The 21,945-nt window shown below is 39.2% G+C and overlaps 1 protein-coding gene across 6 annotated transcripts in view; it reads left to right on the top strand.

The window, feature by feature from the left end:
• Positions 1 to 1,289: 1,289 nt before the first annotated feature.
• arhgef6 (Rac/Cdc42 guanine nucleotide exchange factor (GEF) 6) overlaps positions 1,290 to 21,945 on the top strand; it is a 32,721-nt gene continuing 12,065 nt past the window's right edge. Inside the window, exons 1-14 of one of the 6 annotated variants that reach the window (XM_084718891.1) lie at positions 1,290 to 1,782; positions 3,393 to 3,476; positions 5,873 to 5,957; positions 10,720 to 10,841; positions 11,370 to 11,574; positions 12,065 to 12,117; positions 12,640 to 12,734; positions 12,995 to 13,090; positions 15,046 to 15,168; positions 17,796 to 17,934; positions 18,192 to 18,251; positions 19,546 to 19,692; positions 21,240 to 21,326; positions 21,462 to 21,543. In XM_084718891.1, the coding sequence (XP_084575017.1) occupies positions 1,618 to 1,782; positions 3,393 to 3,476; positions 5,873 to 5,957; positions 10,720 to 10,841; positions 11,370 to 11,574; positions 12,065 to 12,117; positions 12,640 to 12,734; positions 12,995 to 13,090; positions 15,046 to 15,168; positions 17,796 to 17,934; positions 18,192 to 18,251; positions 19,546 to 19,692; positions 21,240 to 21,326; positions 21,462 to 21,543 (1,543 nt within the window). In that variant the 5' untranslated portion in view covers positions 1,290 to 1,617. Of the gene's footprint in view, positions 1,783 to 1,911; positions 2,177 to 3,105; positions 3,189 to 3,392; positions 3,477 to 5,872; positions 5,958 to 10,719; positions 10,842 to 11,369; positions 11,575 to 12,064; positions 12,118 to 12,639; positions 12,735 to 12,994; positions 13,091 to 15,045; positions 15,169 to 17,795; positions 17,935 to 18,191; positions 18,252 to 19,545; positions 19,693 to 21,239; positions 21,327 to 21,461; positions 21,544 to 21,945 lie in introns of those variants that run through there. The other 5 variants (XM_084718889.1, XM_084718890.1, XM_084718888.1 and 2 more) reach the window with 5 other exon arrangements.

Below are 21,945 nucleotides of genomic sequence, written 5' to 3'. Positions count from 1 at the left end.
CCAGTGCAGGTATGTCCACCAGACATGACTTAACTCAAAAAATCTGAAAGACATGGTTGATATGAAAAAGTAACACATTTTTAAAATGCCTCTTAATTGATTTGTGAAAATAATTTGGTGTACATGCTGAAATGTATACCAGATTAAAATCACCCTCCCTTTCTCCAACCCTGTAGTCTCTTCTACTCATTTTCCATTGTTCCACCAACAATTCCTACCCTACCAGGCTACAACTGAACACAACTGACCAGGGGCCCGTTTCCCAGAGCCTTCGTAGCGCTACGTGCGTCGTAAGTTGTATTTTAAGGTCTCCCTTAAGGTTGTCCCAACTCTGGGAAACAGCCCGTAACCTTAAGGGAGACCTTAAAATACAACTTACGACGCACGTAGCGCTACGAAGGCTCTGGGAAACAGGGCCCAGAATAATAAAGATTATAAGAACTTACAGAAAGGTGCATAACCAAGAAGAAGTACAGCTACACACGTCTGCAGAATAAATGTGCTTTTTTGAATCGAAATGTTAAAAATCTACTTTTTAAGTGTAAATGTCCAGGGTTATGGTGCAGTTTACTTATTAATGTAATATTAAACTGTTGTGTAATCAGTTTTTCTTATTTACTGTCTTTCAGATGCTGGCACAGGCTGCTGCTGAGAGCGCTGGTCAGTCTTCAAGTGGAAATGCGTGTTGAAAGTGGGAGGAACAGAGCCTGAGGATTTTCTCAAATTCACATTTTGTGGCATTTTTTCAATAAAGACTTAAAATAAAGCTTTGTTGTCCACTCCGTTTTGTCTTGGTAAATAATTGCCTGGATTAAGACCTTTGAATGCACTGAGCTGACTGAATATGGAAGAGGATTGTAACAAGTTGACAAGTCAGTCTGATATCAGGCTAAAATAATGTAATTAGCATAATTCTCTGCTAAAATGATTACTGCATTTTTTCATGGGACTGAGGTGTTACTAGGTTAGTTTTTTTTTATCTCCATTGTGAGTTTGGAGCTTCTCTTATGGTAATAAGCATTTGTCATGATTAATTTATCCTACAGCAAATATCAAAAATGAGTCAACATAAATTATTTATGGTTGACATAGGAATAGTCATACAGAAAACCTACGTGTGATCCACAATAATAAAAGTTGTGTGCAGCTGTCCCATAAATCACTAAATAACCCTGATGGTGAAAATCATAAAATAACCCTGCTAGCAGACCGCATACTGATCAGATCACACATCCTAAGTAATTTCGAGGGTAAGTGGTACATTTCTCTCTTGCGAAATTGCTGATGCACGTCAGATATCAGTTCCCTGATGGTGCTTCCTGATCCTCGCTGCTTTTTAACTTGTAATTCAATATGAGAGAGAATGCCCTCTAACAGCATGTGCTACCTTGCCGAGGAAAACGACTCCTGTCCTGTCTATTGTCGAGGTGCCTATTTGCCAGTAGGGGTGATCATCAGTTTTGCGTATAGAAAGAGCGTCGTCCTTCCTTCCCCCACCGCCTCTTTTTTAACTTCTAGCAGAAGTGCGGATGTGAGTTGCATATTGATACGGAACAGGCCGCCAGTTTTTTTTCTTTTAGCAATGTGTGCTTAGGCAATGGTCATTTTTGTGGAGCTATGAATCCAGAGGAGCAGACGGTAACGTGGTTAATATCACTGGGAGTGCTCAGCTCGCCTAAAAAGAACATAGCGGACCCAGAGGAGTTTTTGAAAACATCGCTGAAGGATGGGGTCGTCTTGTGCAAGCTCACGGAGCGGCTCATACCTGGCTTCACTCCCAAGGTGAGTTGTTGATTTAAGTTAACTTAAGTCAACAAACGCCAAATGATCGACGGCTCCTGGTTTAAAGGAAGGGAGGGGTTTGATCAAACTGATAGAGACAAGAACTTCTCTCAGCAGCAGGCCTTTCATTTTTGTAGCTCCCAACAGCACTCGAGCCGTGAAGTTTTAATAGCCGCCTGTATTGTATAATGCCTATTTTAACGAATTACTGCTGGGTTTTGCTGCATTTTGAGACGTGAGACTTCGAGATGCGATTTCCTGTGAAGCGAGGAAAATGTTCCGCATTCTTGATGTGAGTTCAGTTGGTGTGAACACCCACCAAAACAGGACAAATTCGGTAGGGAGAGAGTGCAGGACACATTGCACATGGACCACAATCGAGAGAGCAATTAAGGTGATTCCACGGGACTTCACAGCTTTTAAACAACTTTTTAGACGTGATAAATCAAAGTTAATAACATGTTTTGTTGAGTTGTTGAGATGACAAAGTTGGTAATTATAAACAACAGTTGCAAAGACGTCACTTCCTCCAGAAGTGGTTCGGCTCTTCCCGATGATACCTCCCCTTTTGAACAAAAAGAGGGTCAAGTCTGACCGGGAACCCCAGCTCCGCGGAAAATCTCGCGAGGCTTGTCGTTTTAACTCAAATTATGATAAATCTCCAACTTTAACCAAGTGTTTTCTGTCCCAGAACCTACCCATATCTTAATCATAATGTAGTAAGCAAAATTAATTTGTACAAGGTGCACAATGAAGGTAAAACGCGCATAATCTCACGAGAGTTTCGCAAATTAATGGTTCTCTTCTGGAAAACAGGGTCGCGTCTACATGGGAACTCCAGAGCTGCCTAAGATCTCGCGAGAGGCGATCACTTAAACTCAAACCATGACCATTCCTTAACTCTAACCAAATGTTTTTTGTCCCCAAAACTACTTAGGTTTTAACTACAGCTTTGTCACATTTTAAAACATAATTTATTCATACAACTTGCACAATGAAGACACAACGCGTACAAATCACGCGAGTTTCTCAAATGTAGGGTTCCTATGTAGACAGACCCGAAAAAGAGGCGTCAAGGCAAGTGGAAACTAGAATAAAACCGGAAGAAGCAACTTCTCTGTTGTATGATTTACTGCCATGTCTGGTTTGTTGTCTCTCGCTGTTTGGTTGTCTTACATTGCAGTAAAAGCAACAGTCTGGACTTAACTCGCAAAAAAGCCAAACTAGTCATCCATATTGATTTTAGAACGTCGCGACGCCGATGGTTAAGAAGACTTTTATTTTGAAAGTTCTCAAAAGTCAGCGGATGTTTTGCTTAAATCTGGCTACTTTGACGTTTGTGTGGTGTTAATGGTTATGTATGCATGAAGGAGACGCAGGAAGAATCCACAGTTATTTTTCTAACTGTAAGTAGCCACGTTTGGATTGTTACAACAGTGTTACTTTATGTGCTTTCATGTGTAACTGAAATAACAGTTAGCTAGCATCGGCGTCAGTTAGATAAAAGCTTGTGTCAGATGTCTGTCTGTCTGTCATAGTAAGCCGAGGTCTGTGTTTATATATTTATTTCGTGTGTGTGTGTGTGTGTGTGTGTGTGTGTGTGTGCTCAGTATTGCCAGGATCCGAGAACTGAAGCCGACTGCATTTCAAACATCAGGGAGTTTTTACGAGGATGCTCGTCCTTGAAAGTAGAGGTAAGTTGCTATTTACAGTTTATGTCAAGTTTCATGTCCGATGTTTTGACATGGCCTGATCTTTCTCTTTCATGATCTCCTTATTTAGCCCTCTCAGCCTACTGCAGTTCGCAGACAAGACTTAAAACTCTCTCTTGTTTGTGTTGTGATGTGCTTACTCTGCTGGCTTATGTTTTCCTCACACGTCCATGCTGTCAGTCACTCCCTCTGGCCAGACAGGAAGGGAACTGTTGTCCCTTATGACTAGTACTTCAGTTTTCAAATGACCACAACTTAGTTTTCAACAGTGTTTACTTCCTTTTAAATTCCCTTTCTCTTTTATGCTGCAGTGACGTTGATGCTTGATTGTTGCTGCAGGTTAAAAAACTCTCCTCAGCTTACACTGCAGGGATGATGTTCTAATATTGGAAAGGGACAAATCGGTTGCAGATGTTGGGAGTTTTCTCCGTCTCTGTGCCAGCCTGTTTGTGAATGCCACACTGGACAGTAACGTCTCCTCCAGCTTTATAAATAATCTCTTCTGGGCTTGAATCACATCAGTTGGTTTCTTTAAACAGCTAATTGAGTCAGCAAGCCTGGCTCACTGCAAAGTCAAGTGGTTCAGTAGTTCTGCCCGGCTGGCTTGTTATGTCTGGGAGGTCCCCTTTGCTTTATCCATAACCCATAATTAGACCTTTTTGTGGGCAGCCAGTAGCTCATGGTCAGAAGTTTTTGGGAGAGCCACTGTCAAATGTATCAGCCAGAAGATGTCTGTGGCGCTACAGCGAGCCCTACCCATCCTCTGGTCAGTGATGTGATCATGGTTAGAGAACTTTTTCTCTCTTTTTTTCTGCCATAGCAAATAGTGCCTGTTTGTCCTGTGACTGCATAAAGAAACCAGTCATGCTGCTTTCACTTCTGCCCTGAGATGCAGAAAGAGGAAGCACCAATTACGGCTCAAAGCCTGTGATTTCTTTTTTTTTTTGCTGTATGAGATTATTTATTTGGTCTGACTTTGTACACTACTGCAGTCATTCAGAGTAATGAGAATGCATAACATGACTCATTGAAACGGCTGTCCATAACTACAGTCAAGATCTCAATACTATTAATAGTCATTACTCATCAAGGTCAATACTGTGATGTAAGACCTATATACTCCTTCAAATGGGGTTTTCTGCCTTTTTCTATCCTATAAATAAGAGGTAAAGATCAATATGTATTTAGAATGAAGTGTGTTCTAGCTATTTTTTACATGATAAAAAACAGGATGTGTAAATTTTGGCAGTTGTGTAGACCCTAAGACTGATCCCATAGCTAGAGATGTATTGGTCACTCTTGCTCCCACCTTGGGGTGGGGGAAACAATCGACTCTTAAATGCATTGCGATTCTTTCTTGAAAAATTAGGAATTGATTCAGAAACATCAATAATCAGAAATGTAAGACTCAATTCTTAACATTATGATTGGATGGATGATTGTAATGATTTAGTAAGATCAGGCTGTACATTCCTTATGCCTGAACCAACTGTATGGTGAAATGTAACAGTAGGCATTGACAGGTATGTCATGTTTACATTCTAAAGTAGGCTACTTCTGAGTTTTTCGTGAGGATGCCTGAGTGAGAGCAGCTGCAGATGGACACAATCCGACTGGCATCACCTGGTTTATAAGATAGCATATGTTAGCATTTTGGCTTCTATAAAGTTGAAGGGAAAATGGACCTTAAAAAGAGCTACATTGTATACAATGTATAGAAATCTAAAAATTTTGATGCCTCAAGATGTTTTGATAATCATGGTATAATCACATCGTAGTCCACTGAATCAGAATTGAATCATGAGGTGTCAAGAGGTCCCACCTCTGCTCTCAATGATGTTGTACACAACTCATGACCAAGGCCGTACTACTCAAACTCTATATTTAAGATGTTTTATTTAAAATGTGAAACCTTATCCGCTGGAGGGAAAGAAGATAGCTGCCTGAGACAGAGCGAGCAAGCAGTGTGACTGTGTGTGTGTGAGCATCTATGTGTGCACAGCGACTGGCAAATGAGTCTGGCACTGTCTGTTTTATTACGAACCACTCGGTCACAAAATATGGGTCACGCTCAACATGTCAGTTTTTATCTCTGTCTTGTTATAGGCTTATTCAAATCCCCGTGTGCACTTCGTTGTGTGTGTGTGTATGTGTGTGTGTGTCTTTCTATTGTTTCTGCTGCAGCCTAGAGTGACCATCTCTTTCTTTCTATCCGTCTGCGCTTAACAAGTATTACTGCTCAGATCTGAGCAATCAGTAGGAAAAGGTCTAATTTTGACTTTCTTATTTTCCACTTCTGATGGAATCCAGAATGTATGAACAGATGGTTTGGGTTTGTTTTGGTCTGATTGCATCTTATCTGTTCCTTTTCCATCCAGGGGTTTGAACCAGAGTGGTTATACACTGGCGAGAATTTTGGCAAAGTGCTGACCACTTTGCTTGCAGTCAACTTTGCCACACAAGGTAAGAGATTTGCAGTCTCACTTTACCTCTGACCCCCCACACTGTGGATTGTTTGAAAATATTTTGTCCACTCTGAAAATAAAAAAATCAAATACTATCGAGTAGTGACGCACAGACTATAGTTAAAAGGGCAGGCACGATCATTAATCTGTGGATAGGGCAGCCCAGTCATAAAAATTGACATAGTGGGTGAGAAATAGGCTTTTATCCATTTACACATGAGGCACAGCAACATAACTGCATTGAATATTTAAATCTCTTGACAACAGGATCAGTCAGGATCTAACATTAATTAATGTTTGTGTTTTTTTACACATCCAAAACATCCCTCACACAGTCCAAGTTCAGTAATGTAATTGTTTAGAGTAAAACAGCTGTCCTCCTGAAACATCCAGAGCTCTATCAGAGCTGTCTGAAACATTCATTTCAGAAGTTTACTTCTGTTTCCTCTGGAGAGTTTCTATGTGCTGTCAAGTTTGTAACTTCAGTTGTTAGCTCTGTTGCCTGAATGTCCCACAATACTTGCTCCTCTGATATTACTGCCCACATGCAAACGTTTAAAATTACTGAAAGCAGCCTCTCTAATCCTTAAAGTATATCATTAAAGAAAACACTTCATACATAATACATAAACATTATAACATCAATATAGCCTGCAGGGACTGGTAGAGGTTCAGGTCTTTAAATCAGTGAAAATAATTTGTTAGGTTGGGTGGGGTGGGGGGGTGTTTTACGTGTACATGCTGATTCAAATATACTCAGAGCCCATCTCTGCATCACTAGTAGTGAGGAGTAGTGTTAGTTTTTAGATTTTAGTATCCTGATGTATTAAAGTAAATGAAACGTTTAATATCAGGAAAAATGGTATCCCTGTCGCTCAATGCAAACACTCCAGTAAACAAGCTTAGATAATGAATAAACATCTCATGTAGCTCCATATTAGCACTGGTCAGATGATGCCTTTTGACTCGTGTATGTGCTTTGATGCTGGTCATTTTCCACAGACTTTATCCATGTAGCCATTTGAAATCGTGATTCGGGTGTGTTACCAATGGGCAGCTGGCATGGCAGTGTGTGTGTTTGTGTCATGCTGGGTGCCATATTTACTCATGTGCATCCATTGCTTGATACACCCTGAATAATATCCTATTTGTCCAGTGAGTGAGGGGTTTAGATTAAACTCAGAATGAAATAAAATGTATAATGTGTCTGAATATGAGCGTATAATTTTTAGACACACATATACACCTGTTTCTCAAGTGCACTTGTTAAATAAAGAGGCACCATAAAATGGTTGGCAGTGCAGCAACCCCACAGTAGTTTGGGGCTAATTGTTTCACTCAAGAGTCCTTGTTTTGGAGCGCTGAGGGGGTAATACCAGTCTCCTTCCAGCTGCCGGAGAACAATTATGTAGTCAGCATTTTTCAACCAATCTGCCGCCTCTGCATGCTTTATAATAAATGCATAATACTCCAGGGTATTTGAAAATGTTTGTGACATTCCTGTATGTAAACAGTGTCGTGGGTATGTTCCTTAGATTGTGCCTAGATGACAGTAAAGATGGAGCAAAATATTAGCACTGTGGCTCATGACTATTTTATTTATCATTGATTAATCTCTTGATTATGTTTCTGATTAATTGTTTAGTCTATAAATGTCAAAAAAAATTGAAAAATGACCTTCACAGTTTGTCAGACTCCCTGAGGTGATGTCTTCAAAATGTTTGATTTGTGTGACTTAACAGAAGGAAACCCAGATGTTCAATTTACAGCGATAGTAGCAGCAAGTGTTCTGTATTTTTGCAGATAAATGACTCTATTCATTTCTGTCTTTTGACCTATTAATTAATTGTCTAATTGTTTCAGCACTACATGAAACTGCCCTCCTTTGGTGTTGTGTTACACTTGCTGTGACTCTGTTAATGCATGATCAATCTCTTGGGTGCACTTAAATGAAGGGGTGGATGTGTGCCACAGTGTGAGATGTGGACCAGAAGCCTCTGTCAGTGCTGGGCTCTGCTTGATATGCAAATCTTTTATAGGCTGCCTATGCCCACCAGCTGTTCTCCCATCTTCAGAAGTGAACTTGATTTGAAGTGGATTAGTCACAAGTTAATTGATATGATCAAACATAAGAGTCCTCTCTGCTTTCACTCGTAATGTGAATCTTCCAAGCCCAGCGTCGCTTCTGCCTTATGCATGTCTTTGCACAGCATTTATGTTTGTTTACAGTAAATGCTTCTGAACATTGCCCGCCTGCAAACATAACAGTGATATAATCACAGAGCTTAGCTGACAGAAGGGCTTGTTAGGCTTCTCTCTGTGTGTGTAGGGAGTGGCATGTGGTAGCCTGCAGTACATGTGGACTGTCCCACTGCCTTCAGTGTCCTTATCATATCAGTTAGACCTCAGAATGATGCACCCTGGCGTCCCAGCATATGGAAGACAGTAGGGGATCTCCAGCCTACTGGTCTGAACATGCATTACATAGATTCCAGATGATACGCTGATAAAACAAGATCACACAAGAAGTGTTACCATAGTACATTTTACTGCCTGTAAGCGAAAGTGCACCAAAGCATTTGTCAATTTTTATAGCCTCCGAGCTGAACTCCTCATTCGATCTGAATTAGACGTTACTAAGGCCAACGGTGCACTCTTATTTTTGATTTTTCTGTAATTTGCACAAGGATTTGACAGTATATATGGCTAGCATCCAGTTGGCATTTGATAGGGAGTATTCAGATGTGTTTCTGCTTGTTAGCCTGTAAGAGGCTGCAGGGCTGCCATGTGTCACTTTTAAAGTGAGTACTTGCAACACAATTGATACCTCTGTCACTGCATCTCAAGGACTGCACTCACACTGCAGGACAGCTGGCAGCTACTGACCCTAAATCACTGTTCATCTGCTGCAGTGGCTCAGTGATGGAACTGTGGAGAGACTGGGTGTCAGGAACATAAATTTGATTTTGAAGTCACTCACTGGACTGCAGTTCAGAGACGAGACAGGGTTGGATGAAATTTTGTTAAATGCGTTTCAATTAGTCAGAATGGACAGATTTGCTGAACCAACACAAAGATACACGTGATCACTGAGATGCATTTCATCACACTTTGAAAGGCTGTGCATAAGACTGTTATTACAATGTCATGGCACCTGACATGACATGAAGGAGTCTTTATAAATGTTTATGACTGTTGTTAATTAAATGTCATTTGGTCAATTATGTCATTTTTAATACAGAATTGACTTTGAGATGCCTTTGTCAACTTGACATTAATCAATACAACATAACCTGTCGTTGTCTTTGTAATGACAACTTGACATGATCAGACTTAAACTGTTTAACTTTAGGTTTTAACATGACATTAAAATGGCATGAGACCATTATAAGTGTGCATGTATATTTCCCTTGACCTCAAGTAACGTCGTACAGTGTTATAAGGCAAGTTTGATGACAGAGTACACTACCAAGGTGATTTATCTTACAGAGTTGGCAAATGGGCAGACAGCGGTGTGCTAGCTTACTTGTTGCTCAAGTAGAAAAACCACTGTCTGCTGTTACCTGAAGTTGGTGTTAGCTAGTTAGTTTGGATAGCTGTGGCACTAACCGCCTAATTAGCTGACTCAGCCCTGGCGTGCCAGGAGCTGAACCTGGCACGAAAACCACCTCAGTACTGTATTCTCCGTCATCAAACTGGCCTCCATTGGTACTTATGTCAAGTTGTTGTGACAAAGACATTGACAGGTTGTGTTATCATGGTTAATGTTAAGTCACCATAACAAAGGAAGTTTATGACTTAATGACAACAGTCATAAACATTTATAAAGACTCCTTCATGTTCCTGACATGTGTCATGGCATTGTCATAACAGTGTAATGATAGTGCTATGCACAAGTCTTCAAATAAAGTGTCTCCACATATTTTTTATTATAATCTAATGACAGGGTTCTTATTCAGTATGGAATAGCATGGAATTTGATTTTAGTAATTTCCAGGTCTGGGTAAATATGGATAGAAGAAAAGAGAGACTGGAAAAAAATATGACATATCCAGACCACTGGCCTTATTGTGTATTTTAAAATCTAAAATTCAGAATGTCTAAATAATAATTTGAGGGACTGTTTTTCATGTTTTTTGGAGCTTACAACCAGCACAGCAAAATGTTTACCACTGTGCAAGAGAGCACAGACCAGATTCAGGGAAGAACACAATGTGTAAATTCAAGTTTTCCAAGGGCTGGCTTGATGATCCCTGGCGAAGGATTCCACATGGGAAAAGAAAGCTAGATATCATATATGGTGTGAAAAATGTGAGATGTCCGAAAATTTTAATCTGGAAAGGTATGGAACTTGAAAATAATAATAATTGGAAAATATGTAGGAAACCTCTAAAGACTGCATGTTGCAGTTCTTTTTACAGCTCCTTGATATTATTTTGGAGCTGTGTGCCAGTTTTGGTTAAATCAGATGATTCTATCCAGGCATTGTAAATGTGTAACCTGTGTGTGCGTGCATGCATGCATGCATGCATGCATGCGTGTGTGTGTTGTACTGTCCTGGGGCTCTGCAGAGCAATGGACCATACTTGCATGAATTATCATCAAGTTGTCAGCCCCCAAACTATGTGCACCTGCGTCAACTGTGATGATGATGATGTGTGTGTTATGTTATTCACCTGGTGAGAACAAGATAAAGGAATCATAAGTTTAAACATCGACCTAAATAACAGGCGCTCCATATTTTCTGTGCATGTCCACAGACTGTGTTGCTGAGAGGTCATGTCCACAGTCTGGTGCTTCATCTCCTAGTCAGTCGACATCTTCACACACACTCTCCTCCGCCAAGTCCAAAGGCTCTCTACGTAGACAATCCAAATCAGTGGTATGGTCTCTTTTATGTTTATCTAAATTTTATGTCTTCCTGTAGTCTGTTCACATGCCTGAAACTAGCTCTTGCCAGTTTGAGGTTCCACATTTTGCATGTGACATTTTTGTTATTCCTCATGGAAGCCCGTTTTTGTGAGTATTAAGTCCCAACTATGAGATAAAAAGTTATAATTGTGTGATTAAAAAGTCATAATTATGAGATAATAATTACAAGATGAAAAGTTGAAATTATGAGATAAAAAGTCACAATTTTTATCTCACTTTATCTCATAATTTCGTCTTTTTATCTCGTAATTTAGATTTGTTTTAAATGTCATAATTATGACTTACCATTTGCCTTTTTTTTCTTTTACTGGCAGAAATGATTACATCAGGAGAAGCACAAAACATTTCATACAGAGACATAGCCAAATTTAAAAGCAACGTGTGCCAGTTAAAGATTGCACTGTTTATATCCACAAGCCTACAGGTTTTGTTGCTGCTTTGTGTTAGTGTTGACTGTCTCTGACAACCTCTCTAACAGGAGATGTCTGAGAACGGTGGAGGGGGGCAGCAGATGGTGAAGGCCCGCTTCAACTTCAAGCAGAACAATGAGGATGAGCTGTCGTTCAGTAAAGGTGACATGATCCTTGTGACGCGGCAGGAGGAGGGAGGATGGTGGGAGGGCACGCTCAATGGCAAGACGGGCTGGTTCCCCAGTAACTACGTCCGGGAGGTCAAACCCTGCGGTGAGTCGGGACACCATTTTTCAGTATAATGGTGCAGTGGCATCCAATTAAAAGGGAAAAAAAGCTGTGATGAAAAACTGTCATGTTGCCAAATAGCTAGCAACTTAGGTTATAGCCTTCTGGTCAGGGATGGATAACACATTTCAGACAAAACCGATATTTAGTATAAACACTAATCAGCCACGAATAAAATAATTTGCATTAGAGAATAAGAGATAGACATACTGAGGTCTTATTAGTCTGGGGGAAAAAAATTATGTTTTTTTTCAGATGTGCATTGTAACTTGTGTAGGTCATTTAAGAAGTCATCTGAAACACATTGCTCTATAATATTTATTCTCTTCAGTTGTATGTTTAAAATCCCAAACTGATTTCTGAGATGGTTATCATTGCCTGGATATTCAGCATAAATGTTTTTAAAATCATTTTCATGATTATTAAGGATTTTTTTGAGGAGTTCTCCAACCCTTGTTACTTGTCACCTGTACAGAGAAGCCAGTGTCTCCTAAAGGAACTCAGCTGACAAAGAACTACTACAGTGTGGTGAGTCAAAATTATGCTGGACATTATGTTTCACTCTTATATCTTGTTTATTAGAGTTTGTCAAAACTTTTTTTTTCCTAATGATAAATTTTGGTTGCTAGATCACACCCATCCAGGTTAAGAGGTGCCTAATAAATAACATAAATGAAATCCTCTAGCAGAGTAAATGAGCTAAGATCGTGACAGTGATTGATCTCACCTCATTTTAGAATTACTCTGCAAGTAGCTGCTTTTGTCACTCATGCATAATCCAAAATGGGATCAGTATGTCTGCTTGTCACATTATGTTGACTTCAACAAATACTGCAAGTAATTCCCTCATTTGAAAACACAGTCAGACATCACTTTACCTCACTTTTTAAGATAATTTAGTATTTATGAGGTACTGTGGGCTAATAAAAGCAAAGATCATCCAGATCTTCCTGATTATTAACCAGCTTTACTTCACTTTTAGGAAATACTGCGCTTTCCTGGAATCCAGCAACGTTAAGCATTTTACCACTCTCGCTGCTTTTTTTGCAGGTTGTACAAGACATCTTGGAACATGAGCGGGAGTTTGTCAAAGAATTACAAACGGTGCTGAGCTGTTATCTACGACCCCTGCAAGCCAGTGACAAGTAAGAGCACCGACAGATCCATTAATGTGCAAAAGACATCACTGAAGGCAGAGGACAATGTGGATTACCACAGAAATCTCTTTGGTTAACATATGAACATATGAAATTAATGATTTCCACAATAAGTCACTGCTCTTTAATCTATGAAAAGTGTACTACTAAAATGATCAATGATAATGCTTTCTTTATTTTCACATTTAACTCTCTTAGTCTTTATCATCTCCACTTATGCTTAATGTGCTTAATATGTCTATGTGCAGGCTGAGCAGTGCAGACAGCTCCACCCTGTGTGGAAACCTGGAGGAGATCCTCACCTTTCAGCAGGGACTATGTGTGGCTTTGGAGGAGTGCACCAAGTAAGTCATGCTGGACACATGAAAACGTTCTATTTAACCAGTGTCAGTGGAGAGCAATGTTTTGGCCAAAGTGTGTAAAAGCCCTCGTGTGTTTGCGTTCATCAAATGCTTTTAGAAGATCCAAAGTACCTCGTTTAATACACTGCACACATACTATACAAAACTGCCAAGAGTTCCGCCAAGCATACCATACTTGATTATATTTTTGCAATCACTTCCTTCCTCCCATATCTTCCTCTTCATTTCTTCATGGTACAAATATTAACTTGCGAAGACTGACGAAACTGTTTGAAGTACCAAATCCATCATTGTGGCTGTGCAGAAATATACTTTTCTTAAAGTTACTATCTTTGCACATGTTGAATTAAAAAATGTTTGCATGTCTTTTGGTGCATTCATGCACTTGTCAGGTAAATTGACATCCACAGCTGCTGGAAACAAACGCCTGCCTTGGGGAAAGAGTAATGTGGTTTACTTTGAAAAATGTCCAGTGGCAGTGTGAAGCATGCACAGTCTAAAAATAGCTTCACGAACTTTTAAAGTATTATTTTAGCTTGAGTCTTTAAAATGTCTCAGCGTGTTTTCACACCTATCTTTTTTGGTCTGGTAAAAACAGGTTGTGGTCTCTTTAGTGCGGTTCATTTGTGCTGGTGTGAAAGCTGTCAGTTGAATACTGGTGTAGACCAAACGACCAGACTGAGTCCACCTGAAAAGGATGTATCTTGGTACGGTTGCAAATGGACTCTGGTGTGGTTTTTTTGTGATTTTAAAGCAAACAAACAGCCCCAGGATTTTATGATAGCAGATGTGATTTTAGCATGATTTCAAAAGTGAAATTGCTAATAAATCCATCTGTGGATTGGTATATCTGTTCAGAGGTCACCGTATATTGATCCGTATTAGACATGTATAGCCTATAATTATGAAATTCTTCAATTAACAAGTGTGCACTTCAGCATGGATATTTTCCCTCATTAATAGGTCAAAAGTTGTTCAAACTGTTGTCTTTATATTCTGCTCTATGTGCTTTGTCTGGTTTGAAAAGTATGACAGTGGTCCAACAGTAATAATACTGTATGTCACACATGCAAAACGAAGGACCGGTGGGTTGTCTCTCTCTGTCTCTGTCTGAATGAGAGAACACAAAAATCCAGATGCTTTCTGATTATTCCTTTCTTCTCTTCACAAAATTTCTGACAACTGAATATAGAAAAATATCCAGTAGGGCTGGCTGACACAGGGCTACAGCAAGTCAGCAAGGTGGCAGCACACTCAGGTGAACAGTGGACTGTAGGCTACAAGATGCCTCCTTTTCATCCTGTTTCTGTCTGTTAGTAATTATACATAACAGTGATTTTCTGAATAAGACTTATAATTGGTCATTTGTTTGTGAACTCTTAAATAAACGTATCATAAGCTTTAAAGTGCTGCGTAAACTTTAGTCGGTCACTAGAATATAAGTCCCCACATGGGTCCTGATGATGCACCGATGATGCGGGATGACAATCACCAAAACTGTCCAGTCATTAGTTACCTGTCATTCTGTTAAACTAAATGTTTACTCCTCTTGGTTAATTTGTAAAAAGTCAATGTAAACATCAACCAGAACAGAACAGAACTAAAATGCCACTATATATGTTTTTTTCTTTTGTTTGTTTCAAATTCAGTTAAAGACATCTTAATAAATTGTGGTTTTGTGTTGTTAATCTGTGACATCACTGTCAGAGACCTGTATTCTGCCAAGTTTCAAAACAGCAACAACGGTCATGTATTCTACCTGTCAGTGAAAACGTCTTTGATGGGAAAAAACTTGCAAATGCCCTCTTTTCAGTTGCTGGTAAATTATTTAGTATGTTGTCATAACAATCTTTGTCTGCCTCCTTGTCTCTCCTCTTCACCCAACCCTTTTCTTTTTTCACCCCTCTAAACTTGTCTTTGTCTCTTTGACTTTGCAGAGTCTCAGAGGGCCAGCAGCGAGTGGCGGGCTGCTATTTAAACCTGATGTGTCAGATCAAGACTCTGTACCTGGCGTACTGTTCAAGCCACCCATCAGCTGTTTGCATCCTCACTGACCACAGGTCAGCCCCTGCACACGTAACAGCCATTTACTGCCACAACAAAGAAAAGTCTCATTTTAAATCCAGGAGGTATTTTTAGAACTAGGATGAAGAGTGCTAGTTCATAGGCCTGTGTCACATGAAGTCATTTAGCCTTATTTTCAGGTTAAGGTGTTTAGGCTTTTGATTGACTTTAATGTGCCTCACGCTGGTAGACTCACTTAGCTGTTGAAGGGTAGAACTTTCTATTAGTTAGCAATTTTTTTTTTTGTTGTTGTTGTTGTTTTTCTGAAAGAACTCAAACTGTAATATAAATCAGTGGTTTCCAAGCTGGGGTTAGGATACCCCCAAGGGATCACAAGATCAGTTGAGTGATGATGATTTCTGATTGGTTAAAAAAAACAAACAAATATCTTTCTTCACGAAATTATCGTTATTTCTCAAACATTTCACTTATCTTACTGCTTGATTCCACTGAGTATGGCTGTGTTGCATTCTGGCCCCCAGAGCTAATCGCAGCTATTCTAGACAATGCTTGTGATTCTACTAGAATCAGCTCTCCTTGCCGATTTTTTATTTATTTATTTATTTTGACAAAACCTGTGTAAAGCTACACAAAGCAGATCGAGCTTTGCAGGAAGTCAGACAAAAGAACATCATAGAGAATCCGGTCAGTTTTCAAAACACTCTGAAACACTCTGTGCAGACTCTGGGTCATAAAAATGGACAAAAACCAAACCATTAAACTGTGACCTACATACCCATTGTAGAAGCATGAAAAGCAAGAAAAAATGACCAAATCAAAAAAAAAATCTGCCATGTGGATGACAGATGTGTTGCAAATGCAACATGCATGGTGGAATGAAGACGTTTGTTTTTTTCTTGTGAAATGCAGTATAGTTTTACCTCTACAGACCCCTGGAAGTATTCAAATGGAATCATCCAAAAAGGGAAAGTCACTATTTGAGGGGTCAAAGGCAAATAAGGTTTGAAACCATCAATATAACAAGTCTGCAGTCTTACCTATCTATTTCACGGTAATTTGTTTCAAATGTTTGAGAAAAGATGACATTACTCATTGTAGTGTGATTTCTGAAACTACTGCATGCTGTTTTCTGTTGATGAGCTGTATTTCAGCTTTGAGCCACAAGGTGTCACAAGGTGTCTGTAAATGACCAGAAGGCAGAACCACGTCTGAGCAGTTAAAGAGTCCCTGTGTGCTGAAAGTTTTCTTCAGTGCGCTTACTATTAAAATGTGTCTTTTTTGTTGAGAATTGACCTGCTGTGATGAATCTGTGTGGCATAGATCACAGTCACTGCCAGCTAAATTTAAATGATACAACCCTGAATAATGTAGAAGTGGCTTGTCTGGTTCTTCATCATGAGCTGCAGGTTAAGTTGAATTACACACAGGAAGCTGACTGCTGACAGGATATATGAAGTTGTGGTTATGTTGACAGGCAAGCGAGACACTTTCTTGCAGTAAGCACATTTGCATTTCAGTTTCAGGAGTTTTTTTAGACATTCAGATTTACACAGCGCTACCTGATAGTGTTGCTACAGGATCTTGTATGGTTTGACATTTAGGATCATGGAAACCCATGAATGATGTTACTTTCAAAGCACATTGTCAGGTTTGCAGTGAAGTGAATGTGTCACAGTCCAGCTGCAGCAAATGTGCAAAAACTGCTGACCTAATTAGTTCTGCCTTTTACAACTAATGGTTAACACCAGTACAGCTGAAAGAGGTCTACTCGCACATGCAGGTGTGACATACAGTATGCGTTTATCAGGGTCTTTACGTCAGTGACAAATGGAAATCTTACATGTGGTTACATATGAGAGACAATTTTCAAGCTTCATTAACAAGTGTATTTATTCTACATTTATTATCTAAAATATGATAGTAATACTGTGCCACAGCAATTAATTGACAGTGTATGCTAAACACGTTGCCATACATGGAAACAGTTATATAGTTTAGCATGTAGGATCTATTTTTTCTTAAATTAACCTACACAATATTTAATAAATGGCTCTCTTACAGTACATTTAAAAATGGACCCCACAGTCCAATCTGGGCTTAGAAATACTGTATTTAGTGAAAATTATAAACTTTATAAGAGTGGGAACAGTTAGTTGATTAGTTGTCAAGTGTTGAACTAATTTCCCACTATTTTGATAATCAATTGGTTTGAGTAAAAAATACCCGAATACAGCTTAAATGTAAATATTTAATGTCTTTTTCTTTTTCCTCTATAACAGTAAACTTAATATTTTGGGGTAGTGGACAAAACAAGACAACTGAAGACGTCATCTTGAGCTTTGGGAAACAGTTACCAACATTTTTCACTGTTTCAACTAATTGATTAAATTAGGAAAATAGTCAACAGATTAACAGACAGTGAAATAATCATTAGTTGCAGCCCCAAACTTTGAATTCATTTGAGTGGTTTTTGTGGCAGCGTTAATGACTTTTATGGTGCCATCATTAAGTTCCCGTGTCATCAGAAATCTGTGAAGTGTCCTTGAACTTTGACCTGCATAGTCAGTTAGGATGTTGTACTCTGTAGTCTATACCCCTAAAAATCATCTAAAAAATGCCATTAATTGTGCTTAAAAAGTGTGCGTTTGTCCGTATTTAACAGTGAGGAGCTAGACAAGTTCATGGAGAGCCAGGGAGCCAGTGCTCCAGGGATCCTGACCCTGACCACCAGTCTCAGTAAGCCCTTCATGAGGCTCGACAAATACCCCACCCTGCTGCAGGAGCTGGAGAGACATGTGGAGGTACAGGACAAAATAAACATAATTTCTGCTTATATACTGATATAAAAATAGTTTTGAATTAAAAATGTTTCTTTGATACATTTGATTTTTTTTTTTTTTAACTCAGTGGAAAGTTAAAAACCCTGATGATTTTGTTCTCTTTCAATCTCTGACTTCCTTTCTATGTCACAGCAAATCTTTCATGAACACTTGGCTTTAACATTTAGAGCCTTGATTTAGACTTTGTCGGTCTGATGTGTTGTTTATTTCCACCACAGGAAGCCCACCCAGACTATGCTGACATTGTAAAGGCAACAGCAGCATTTAGAAGCCTAGTGGTAAGTCTTGGTCAAGGGGGTCCAGGGGAGCTCTGCATGCTTAACCCTAGCCTTAAACTATGTCATCTTTGTTAATCTCCTCCAGGCTTCTTCTTTTAGTGCTAAACAAGACTTATTTAAATCACTTGTAAACCTCACTTGTCAGTTCCTAATTATTGGATTGTAAGTCAACTGGATTTTCTGTTTCATTCATTTGTTTATTTATTTCCCCCTGAAAAAAATCAAGACACTGTTTTGTGTTAAAGATGAAAAGTAAATTTGCTTTGCAAATTTATGCTGTTCTCCCAAGAAAAGTTTTGTTTTATAATAATCTCTAAAAGTTAAAAGACAAAATTCTCTAGTATGGTTTTTTTTTTAATTTGTTAAGAGTCACCTTTGTTACACACACAATTAACAACGTAATGCACGTAACATAGTACTTCAACTCTGGCAAGAGGAAAAAAAAATAATGATGGTGCCTGAACTTTTTCCCAGCTTCATGTTCATGATCATGTCGTTCCTACAGTGGGTGCGAACAGAAGAGTTGGATTAGAAACAAGCGACCGCATTCTACCTGAGTGCACTTTCTCTGAGACACACTTTCCCCGGTATAGCTCTGAGTTCCTAGTAAGAATAGATGGGGTGACTCACACATGTCTCTTCAGCAGGGCTGCACAGGAAAGCGGGAAAAAAAGCATCATGCAGTATAGACTGTTGTAATTTGCAAGTCTCGTTTGCCCTAGAGTGTTTTAAATATGTGGTTGGGTGGGCAGGCACTTAAGAAATGCCAGTTGCATCTCATCCGCTCTGCTCCGTCTTCATAATGTCATTATAGTATAATGTGCAGTGGAAAATGACAGATGTTGCATTGTCATTTTTCTCCTTCGAAGAGGGAGCGCCCCTGCAGAGCACCTGAAAATGTTCTACTTTATGTTGCGGGTTACCTCATGTACTTCTTACAAAGAAATAAAACACATAGACAGTAAATATTGATGGTAACAGTTGCGTTTTCTTAAAACACTGGGAGAAAATAGTTGGAAAAAAATCCCTGCTGGTCATTATTCAGTATTTCTAAAAGGCAAGAGACCACATTTTTCAACATAAAATGTTCAAGAACATATACACCAGTATTAATGCACTTATTTTATAGGAGTGTTACATATTTGTTATTGTGGAATTTGGACTGGAGCTCCTCAGATCTAGAAATTAATAATAAATCACAAAGTTATTTCCAAAGCTACTGTTTTAATGAATTATGAAACCTTTTGTTATCTTCATTTTACTGATGTTTGTGTTTGTGTGTCTGTATGTTCAGACACAATGCCAGGATCTAAGGAAGCGCAAGAACCTGGAACTCCAGATCTTGTCAGAACCAGTGCGGGCGTGGGAGGGAGACAGCATGAAGAGCCTGGGTCATGTAGCCTACATGTCCCAGGTCCATGTGAAGAATGGGTCCAGTGAGGTGAGACGTGTGAGGTTTAACACAGTCCAGGATGAGCAGAACTAACCTAGATTGTTATTTCTTTTTTCCATTTAATTGATGGGTTTTGGTTGACTTAGTGAAAGCTGTAGATTAGAGTTAAAGTCAAAGAATACAGATTTTATTTTAGACCAAAAATATGAGATTTGGATGTATTAAAAAGCACAAAAAGTGCTTTAGTATGTGCAGAAAATACTGTAAGAAGGACCTCTGTGTGCTTCTTTTCCATCTCTTAAGAGTCATTCCCCATTTTAAAAGTATCATATCCATTTCTCATTGAAGCCTGCTGGATACTTCGCCAACTCTCCTAGAAGAAAAAGTAGCAGTTAAACATGCAGTTGACCCTTCCTAAGTCCTACCTTAAGTGCCTCAATATCAGTTGACCAAACCCCTCAGTCAATTTTCTACTTTTCCTGTGTGTCATATACATAGATATTGATATAACTAGCTTAGGACAACAGGAAAGGACACAGCTGACCAAGGTTCCAGACTTGCTCAACTGTTATTGGAGCACAGAGCAAAGAAGGATGGGGCTCTTAACTGCACAGTTAAAAATGCTTGTATCTTCATATTTAGCTTGCAATCCAGACAGATGCATTGATTTTCATTAGTTCCCGAAATATGCAATTACTTGTTCTTTCCTTTCTTGAGTCTGATGGACACAGTTCTCCTTTAGCTTTTCCCTCCACAGCCTGCATGTCTCAGGTCGGGTCCTTATGATTCATTTTTGAGCTATGAGTCCTGTGGTGTTTGATGCAGGAAGACGAAGTGTTAACAGCATGTCAGGTGCTCTAGATTTGTTTGACTAATGCAAAGTCTCACTAATATGAGGTAAATGCACTGCTGTTAACTTAAATTCCCCCCCAAAAAACAGCAGCGTGTCATTATTTATAGAAAATGTGAAGCATTTATCTTTGCCTAAATGTGTTATAGTGTTTCCATATATACATGAACAGTGTGTGCTAAAATCCATCCTTTCATACTAATTCAGTATCCCCCTCAAGTGTCAAAACAGAAACCTATGTAGGCCATGAGCCGACTCCTTTACCTTGTGTGGTTTCTGTGTAGGGGCTGACTTTGAGTCAGTGGTTGGAGGAAAGCCCAACATAGACATTTGGATTCACTGTCTTTATATCTCTGTCAACCACTTTCCAACCACCATACCAGTCACAATATTGTTACACAACTCAACCTTTCCATGTATGTAATGGGCAACACCTTTGCCAAGCTAGTATCTAGCTGCTGAGTTAAGGTAAGATGTGCTTATGTCAGCTATAATGATGGTTTGAACGGTTGATGTGAGAAGGAAGCAGAAGGAACAGGGTCAGCTGCAGCCAACCGCCCTTCACTGACAAATAGGACAACAACATAGATGAAAATCTGTTTAGCCAGCCAAACTGTTGTAGTATTTTTATTAATTTATTTTCAGGAAAAATGACCAACATCACTTTAAATGTGCCAGTGTTGCATGCATAAATAAATGTGTCACATTGCAACCAAATCTATATCTATATATGTCTCTCTTGCAGGAAAAAGAGGAGCGCTATCTAATGCTTTTCCCTAACGTGTTAATTATGCTCTCTGCCAGTCCTCGGATGAGTGGCTTTATTTATCAGGTGAGGTACACCATGTTAATTTTTATGGACATAATGAAACCAATGTAATTCAGTAATTTCAGGTGATAAGATCTACCACTTATTTCCCACCTGTCATATAGTATCTTATTTCCTCCTCTTTTTTTTGCCATGCAGGGGAGAATGCCACTGACAGGCACCACAGTAACAAGACATGCGGAGGATGCAGACAGTGCCCACTATGCCTTTGACATTACAGGTTTGCATTTGAAGTTCTAGAGAAAATTATGACTCATCTTAGTTGAGTTGAGGATACAGCAGTTATTCAGTATAATGAGTCGTATCCCAAATAAAGAGTCTTAGATCAAGCATTAGCTCATTAAACAGCCATGGGACTGTCTTCAGAACACTAAAATTTTAACTGCAGTAATTGTTGAGGCAGCCCTTCGCTCTGTAAAATATTCATGCTGGTGTCTGAACGCAGTCAATAAAAAGATATCAAACATGCCCTACTTTTTCAAAGAAAAGCGTTTGCTACATACATGAATTTAAACGTGTTAATCTTTTAACATCCACAGTAAGAAATTGAAATTTCCACCACAATAGTCACTAAACACCTTACACTAACCCTATTCATTTACTTTTTTTAAGGGCCAAATTT

The sequence above is a fragment of the Lutjanus erythropterus genome, chromosome 5 (assembly GCF_056507025.1).
Source record: "Lutjanus erythropterus isolate fLutEry1 chromosome 5, fLutEry1.hap2, whole genome shotgun sequence".
Taxonomy (NCBI): domain Eukaryota; kingdom Metazoa; phylum Chordata; class Actinopteri; order Lutjaniformes; family Lutjanidae; genus Lutjanus; species Lutjanus erythropterus.
Note: the sequence above shows the minus strand (reverse complement) of the source record. Positions and strands in the feature narration are given on the sequence as shown.